This window comes from Pyrgilauda ruficollis, unplaced genomic scaffold (assembly GCF_017590135.1).
Source record: "Pyrgilauda ruficollis isolate IOZ18807 unplaced genomic scaffold, ASM1759013v1 scaffold4, whole genome shotgun sequence".
Lineage (NCBI taxonomy): Eukaryota > Metazoa > Chordata > Aves > Passeriformes > Passeridae > Pyrgilauda > Pyrgilauda ruficollis.
The window spans coordinates 21836808-21844842 of record NW_024525489.1 but is presented as its reverse complement, the minus strand read 5'-3'; the positions used below and the strand labels follow the sequence as shown (position 1 = coordinate 21844842).

The following is an 8035-nucleotide window of genomic DNA, read 5'->3' as shown; positions in this document are numbered from 1 at the left end:
TCCTCACAGTGCCTCGGAGGAGGAAGGACAGGGACATTCACCAAACCAGCCCAGTGTGTAAGCAAGAGCCATGAAAACCCAAGGCCCCTGTGTGAGGTCCTGCAGAGCACAGGCCAAATCCAGTTGCTGTGTCACGTTCCTAAAGGCATGCTCATGCCATCAAATCCCAGTGGTGAAGAAGCGACAAGAAAGCCTTCCTCAATTCCCCACACCCAAGACCCCGAACTCATCAAAAGGACCATGACAGCACGTTTGGCGGGTCGAGTCACTCCTGTGGTTGGTACAGGCGAGGGAATCCTGGCGCGGCACGAGCGGGGCCGGTGGCCGCGGGCGGAGGTCGCCGCGCTCCCGCAGAGCGGGACACCCGCAGACACCGCCGCGTTGCGTAACTACGGCCACTGCATGTCAATGGGAGCTCACGGGCACGGGCCGGCTTATGCAATTACCGCACCTCGCCGGAGGCTGCAGGGACGGCGGGCCCGGGGGAGCCGAGCCGCACTCGGGGCCTGGAGACTCCGCTCACCCTCGGAGCTCTGCTCACCGACCCCACTCGGGGTCTCCGCTCCCTGAGGGTCCTCGCCACGGGGCACGGAGGGGAGGGGGTGGAGGTTCATGCCGGAGGGGCCGAGCAGTGTCCCCACCTCTGGAGGAAGGGAGTCACCCAGGACGCCCGGCGCGGCGCATTCCCTTCGCCGAGGTGTCCAAGCTCGGACATAAAGGTGATCCCTGACATGATGGCCGCGGGGCTGCTGCGGCCCCTCCCCAGGCACCCATCACCTGCAGGCGCCAGGTGAGGGGCCCGGCCCGCCCGGCCCGGGCCCACCGCCATCCCTCAGCGGAGCCGCGCTCTCCCGCTCGCCGAGGGACGGCCCCGCCGCGGGGCCGCGGAGCGGAGCAAGCGGCGGCAGCCCCCGCCCCGCCCTGCCCGGCTCCCCCTCGGGCCAAGGGCTGGGCTCCCCGCCGGGCGAGGCAGTGCCAACCGGCCACCTCCCCTCCTCCTCTTCCTCCTCCTCCCCCTCCTCCTCCTCCTCCTCCTCCTCGCCTTCCTACTTCTGCACCGGCTCCGCTCCGGCTCTGCCGCTACCTCTCCGCCGCCGCGGCTGCCACAGACCCCCCTCCCTCCCTCCATCCCTCCCTCCCTCCCTCTCCCCCGCCCTGTCCCCAGCGCCGCCGCCACCGCTTCCACAAGATGGCGGGGACCGTGGCCGAGCGGGACGCGCTGGTGAGTGCGGCTGTGGGCACCGGGACGGGCACCGGGACGGGCACCGGGGCGGGCCTGGGGTCCGAGCAGGGCACCTGCGGAGCGGGGCGGGCTGGGGGGCTCCGCCTGGCCCTGCCTCAGCGCTCTCCTTTTTACCTGCAGAAAATAGAGGACGGGCATTTAAACAACTCCCTGGGATCTCCGGTGCAAGCTGATGTGTACTTCCCTCGCCTGGTAAATCACCTTTGTTTGGGCTTTTTTTTTTTCTTTTTTTTTCTGGTGCGGGTGGTGGTGTATTTTATTCTGTCAACCCCTTTACTGTCCCCCGCCCCCGCTCAGCTCGGGCTGCACAAGGGCGGCCGCTGCTGATGCCGTGCTGACCCTCGCCACCTTCCCCCTGTCCTTTCCAGATCGTCCCCTTCTGTGGGCACATCAAAGGAGGAATGAGGCCGGGAAAGAAGATCTTAGTTATGGGCATAGTGGACCTCAACCCCGAGAGGTAACACCTGGACAGGGCTGCCCGTGCCGGGGGCGCCGGGCCCGGGGAGGGGGCGAAGGGGAGCGACCACCCGCACGTACACACACACACATCCGCACGGATCCCTCCTTTCTGGAAAGGATTATTTTTATCATTTTAAATATAGCATGCTGATTTCTCCTTTGACCCATAGAGGGGGCATTTCTTCAAGGGATTCCGTTTTCACTTGGGAGTCAAGGAGCATATCAAGCATGTGTATCTGCATATATGTACAGATATATGCCCAACGCCATGCACACACACACACACATATATTCCATAACCATGTTGTTGTCCCTGTTGAGCTTTCAGAGAGCTCTGAACGATCTGAGCTGTCTTCCAGCCTGTGCCACTATAAGGCTTTAATAAGCTGAGAAATAAGACTGGCAGCATTTGGGGCTTATTTGCTTTTTTTCTGACTGAATGAGAGCTGTTCTGCTTGTGTTGCAGCTTTGGCATCAGTCTGACTTGTGGGGAGTCAGAAGATCCTCCTGCGGATGTAGCCATAGAACTGAAAGCTGTGTTTACAGAGAGACAGTTTGTCAGAAACTCTTGTGTAGGCGGAGAATGGGGGGAAGAGCAGTCATCTATTCCTTACTTTCCATTTATACCGGACCAGCCTTTCAGGGTGAGTACCAGGATGGTAGTGGCTTACACCATGTCTGATAAAGTGTCATTTGATACGAGTTGCAGCAGAACCTGACGTGCCTTTCATGAAATCACAGTGCAGCCCGCACTGCTCCGGTTGAGACACCAGTTGCTGGTTTGTTTGTATCCATTGAGTTGCGTGGAGATCCCGCTGCTACGTGCAGCTGCAGGCAGTTCAGATGGGGCTGTGAACACCTCACCTGGGCGCTATGACAAGTCGGAGGTTGTAATACTGTGTGATGAAGCGCAACTTCCTGAGCTTAGTTTTATAACCATAAATTAAGAGGTACCTCTATGTTATTAGTGCATTACAAGTTATTACTGGAGAATGTTAATATTCAGTGGGGCTGCTGTATATATTGATGGTTTTTTTAATGGACATACTGTTTGCAATTTAGTGCAGCTAATAAGGATCACGTTCATCCTTTGTCCCCAGGGATGTTACGTTAAGGTTGACCGTAGCTCTTCGTGTTAGCAGATTAAACAGCTAAGCAACAGTGGTATTCTTTTCTGAACCCTGGGATTAAGCCTTCCATCAAATTTAAATCTATAGTCACTTGAAAACAGTGTACATGGAAGTGCTGTGGTGCTGTGGATGGACTGGGTTGACCTAGAAGCAGAGTCCCATCTGTAGTGTTTATGGTTATGTGAAGATGTCTTTGCAAATCAGGACTAACAAAGTATGCAGCTGCAGAGGGCTGCTTCCCTCTCACTACATTGAGGAAAAAAGGCTGCATGCCTTTTCCATGCAGCTGACCCAGAAAACCCCTCCTCCTCCCTGTCCCTCTTACAAAACCTCACTGGCCCCTCTGCTAAATGCCAGTGCTGTGACCAGCTGCCAAACTCTCTTAATCCTTCTTGCCCCCAAGATAATCTCCCCCAACCCCAAAAGCTCACCATCTCCCCAGATGCTTGGTGTTAAGAGGGTGTTTATATGACTGGTTTTGCTGCAAATTGGTTGCGCTCTACTTGTTTCTACAAACTCACCCTCCCATCAGAACTGGCAACACCCTTTGGTGGTGTGGGAAATGTACTTGAAAAGGCTTGGAGGCTGGGTCCTGCTCCATCTGAAAGGGTTCCACTGCCTTCTGCACTGGGTGGTGACTGGGCCCTCAGACAGCCAGACAAATTACCCAGAGCAAGTTTTGTGCATGTCCCACTAATGAGAGATGATGATACAGGACAGCAAAATTGCACATCTAGCATGGGAGACTGTAGAAGGGGAGTTATTTTCCCTTTTTTTCCTCCTTTTTTCCCAAATGCCCAAACAGAATTGAGGTTCCCAATTGACTTTGTACTTTTGATGGTCTCCATCTCAGTGAATAAATTAAGACTATTAAGTGTTCTTGCCAATTACTTGTGATCCAGTCCAATTAGTGCTGTGGCGTGGCCGCAGGTGATGTGAAAAGCGGACCGTGAGCAGTGTTAACCATATCTTTTACATAACAAGGCCTCAGGCAGGCACTGCTGCAGTGACACAGGAGCTCCATGGCAGCGCAGCCGCTTCCTTGGTACCTGGTGCACTACCGGGGATCCAGGAGTTCCAGCTCTCCTGGACTGCCTGCTGCCACTTCTCCTGGTGCAGCGTGCTCTAAGTCACTGGGGCTTTGGCACAGTCAGTTTGTCACGGGTCCTGTTCCCATTTTTATACACTGTAATAGCAGCAGAGTCAAGTGTTTGGTAGCAGCTCTTCACTCCGGACTTCCAGCTGCTGGAAATGACCCAGGATTTACATGTGGCTTCCCTGAAGATTTTCTCCTTAGTGTGTCTAGATCTGGAGGTCTCCAAGAGCCTGTAAAAGTGCATGTTTTGTGCCCTGATGTCCTAGCTTCCATGCTGGGGCAGTTCCAGCAAAGCCTAACAACAGGGCACCCTCTCAAGCCACCCCAAACATCAGGAATCTCCCAACATGTCCAAGCTTGTTCAGCTCCAGGCTTTGTTGCTTTTCCAGAGCATTTCTGCAGGTCTCTCAGGAAGAGGGGTGAGCTGTATCCCTCTCTGATCCTGTTTGTGCCTCCTGAGAGCTGTTTAGTTGAATTCCCAGGGATCCTGCACTGCATTTCCTTCACTGCAGCCCCAGGATGAAGTCCAGTCTGACAGGGACTGTCTGCAGTCCGCAGGAGTGAAAGGGTTTTAGTTCTGCAGCAGCTGTGTGTGTGTGTGGGAGGGAAGAACAAACTTATATCCCCTTTCCGTGTTTACCCCCTTCCAGTAAATTAAAAGTAGTGTGGAAAGCATTGCAGAGGGAGCTGTCTCCTTATGCAGGAAAAAAAAAAAAAAAAAAAAAAAACCCAAAAAAAAACCACCACCAAAATCAACAATTTTGTAGTCTTTTCTGCCCATTTTGAACTGAAACTGTCACACAAGGAATGCAAGGTTTGGGTTGGAGGTTAAATTTCCTCCTGCTGTGATTAGCAGTTTGAGTCTGTTTCTGGTATTATTCCAAGACACAAACCCTCCCAGTAGCCAGTGGACTGGGTTGCAGCGTGCTTACTGCTAGGACAACGTGAGATTTGAGATTGGATTAATGTCCTTGTGCAGTAAGAGCAGATCCATCATAGCGGAACTGGTGTCAAGGGGGCAAACTGGTCTCACCTTTGTCTCTTGCGTGGCACATAAGTAGCACAATGTGCAGCTGTAGCTCTTTGAAGTGCTCTTTGTGTGCTGTGAAACAACTTCCCACTTACACTGTGAACAACATGCTTCAACATTTTATCTTTTGCAGGTTGAGATACTTTGCGAGCATCCCCGTTTTAGAATATTTGTGGATGGACATCAGCTCTTTGATTTTTACCACCGTATTGAAACACTGTCAGCAATTGACACAATAAAGATAAATGGAGATCTTCAGCTTACAAAACTGGGCTGAGCTTGTTAGGACTGCAGATTCCAAACCAGCTCAGGTGCCATCGTCCGTTGGGAGCAGTGACAGCCGGCTCTGGACACAGCTATGGTAGGAAGACTGCCCTGTTCCTTTTCCGCATGCAGTTCTTCACTCCTGTGCCGATGAACCGGGCTGTGTTTTATCCTAACGAAGAGCACTGTTGGTTTGTAGACATTGAGCTGTTTTTCTTGGATCAAAATAGCCCACCTGTGCTGGATAATCAAATTGGAATGGATTCAGAAAGACTTGCAGTCTCGTTTCAAATCTCACAGAAAAGGCAATCTCTGAAATGCAGCGCTAAAACCGGTTACTGAACAGTAGTGACGACAAAAACAAGTTTTTCTTTTGCAAATATGTTTTCTGCACTGAAGTGGAGTAGTGTAGCACAACATAGGGCCATGTGCTGACGTCCTTACCCAGGGCCTGAGCCTGGTTCCATGGAAATCAATGGCAAAACTCCCACTCACTTTAATGGGGTACAATCAAACTGTCTAGTCCTTAGTCAAGCACAATTCCCACTGATTTCTATGGCATTTTTGCACAAACCTTGGGGCCTGCCCTTCTGCTGGTGTAAATCAGCATTACTTCCATAGCTTGTAATGGAATTTTGCTGATTGCCCTCAGCTGCTGGTTTGGCCCATGGACTGTGCAAAAACTGACTGAGGGTGTGTGGACACAGCCTGTGTATTTTAGTCAGGGTATTTGCATAGAATGTAGATTGTTATGAGTTTTTGCACAACGTATTGTTAATACAATTTTTAAAACTTATCTGTAGTTTATTTATTTATACTCATTGTATGTATTATTAGTAAAAATGAACAATCTTAAGAATAAGAACAGCAAAGTGTAAACATTTTGAATGTACAAAATGTCTTAGGTTCTTCGGGTAAACTTTACATATCGTTCTTGAAAAACCATGTTTCCTATCGCACATTTAGTTGCATTTTAATGGAGCCCTCTAGGCCCTGGGAAAACGTGGGCATGGTAGTTGGTGGGGGGGAGGTCTGCATATTCACTAGAATCTGTTTTTCAGGGCTTACTAACTTTGCTGCATAGGATAGGTTTGAGATGAAGTCGATCCATTTTAAAAACTTAAACAGCAAATTTGTGGGTTTTACTGTGCTTTCATAACCTGAGAAAAAGTCAAATTTGGCAATCTCTCCATTCTGAAAGAGAACCAGCCTCTTTCCAAGGGAGATGGGAGATTCTTTACACTTGTTTGAGAACATATTTGGCCTTTGATATGACAATTAAAACTTGTCTAGACAGCCAAGTTATTAATGCTTGAAAATCAGCTACGGCACATGAATAATAACTTTTCAAGTAGCTTTTTAAATAGTAGGTATAGCTGTATAAACACAGTCATTGTGCTACACTATAAATGAACACAGCCACTTTTCTTGACTTCTTTAGGACTAAATACACTTTTTTCCTTGGCTGCTCACAGTGGACTTCAGTGGGTCTTTCTGAGTAGTTGTAATCATGATATAAACATATATTTAGGCAATTTTGAAGACACGTAATATAGGGACTAAAAACCAGACTGTAAAAACATCCTCTGTAGCACAGTATTTAAGAAAAAACAAAAAAAGTATCTCACAAACGGATCTATGTTAAACCTGCAATAAAAGTGTGGTTTAAAGCAACCAGAACTGGAATATCCAAAGTTAAGGGTAGAATGCCAATGCAAAGCCTCATTTTGTGCTAATTTGGCCTGCAGTTAAGAAGCCTTAGACTTGCAAGCTGAAATTCCAACTGTGGCTCTAGTCCAAAGCCTGTTGAGGTCAATCAGAGTCCTCTGAGCATAGAAGCCTGATTCTTATTTCTTGCAAGTGCAAATCTGTTTGTAAAGCGGGGGGGTTGTTGCTGCTGCTGCAGATGAATTAAGAATCAGGCTACCACCTGTAGAATACAAGTCAAAAATTTAATTTTTAGCCTTAACATTTGACGTTCCCTAACTTTTCTTCCTACTTCCAAAATAAAAGAGAACCTGTTGTTTTCCAGATGAACTTTTTACCTGGTGTGTGGCTTTTAAGCTGTACATCAGATTCTATTTGTACTCCATATTGAGCTGAAATGTTCCTGTCTTGCTCTGTTTTTACTCTTTTACATGATACATAATGACTGTGTCATTTTCCATTGTATAAAGAATGCTGACAGTGTTTCGGTATAAAATATATTCTTAAAAATTATTATAATAAATATCCAAGGGAAAGGTGCTTCTACATGAGGTATTTTGGATTTTTCTCCAGCTTGAAAATTCCCTATGATTCCAAAGCTGATGCAGGCAGGAGATGAATTCTGTTTGGAGAGAAATTTAGCACCCTCTGTGCCTAGTGCTTTCTCCAGCTGGACATCCAAAGCCAGGTTTGCTGATGCAGGGCCGGTGCCTGGGCCTGGCCCGCTGGGCCAGTGGGAAGTGTAAGTAGCACCATGACCCTACAGTAGCACAAACCCAAAGGGAATCTCCCTGACAGCCCACCAGTAGAGATTCCCCCTCCATGCCTTTACTGTATCCTGGAAAAAGCATTTTGGCTGCCTTGGATTTTCACAGCCCCCACGCATTCGCTCTCCCGCGGGCGCCTGGCGCAGCACAGCGCCTACACCAGGGATGCCAAGGTGAGCTCAGTGCAGTGTCAGGGACATCTCTGGTGGGAGCCAGGGCCTGGTGTTCCTGCCTTGCTCCTGTTCCCACCTGCTGTGCTGGGCACTCCCATTTGTTCCTGCTCCAGGAGTTTGCTCTCTGGGGAAAATGCCCTTTTGACCCTGATTCTGGTTTTGCCTT

At 49.5% G+C, this 8035-nt stretch overlaps 1 protein-coding gene across 1 annotated transcript; it reads left to right on the top strand.

The window, feature by feature from the left end:
- Positions 1-453: 453 nt before the first annotated feature.
- LGALSL (galectin like) lies at positions 454-7469 on the top strand. Its single transcript, XM_041477030.1, has 5 exons — positions 454-1222; positions 1364-1435; positions 1612-1700; positions 2169-2346; positions 5092-7469. The coding sequence occupies exons 1-5, from the start codon at positions 1190-1192 to the stop codon at positions 5233-5235; spliced, it is 516 nt and encodes a 171-aa protein (XP_041332964.1). The 5' UTR covers positions 454-1189; the 3' UTR covers positions 5236-7469.
- Positions 7470-8035: the final 566 nt, after the last annotated feature.

Coding starts and splice junctions, on each gene's coding strand:
- LGALSL (XM_041477030.1), top strand. CDS start 1,190: ATGGCGGGGACCGTGGCCGAGCGGGACGCGCTG. Junction 1,436..1,611: donor ATGTGTACTTCCCTCGCCTG/GTAAATCACCTT, acceptor TGTCCTTTCCAG/ATCGTCCCCTTCTGTGGGCA. Junction 1,701..2,168: donor GTGGACCTCAACCCCGAGAG/GTAACACCTGGA, acceptor CTTGTGTTGCAG/CTTTGGCATCAGTCTGACTT.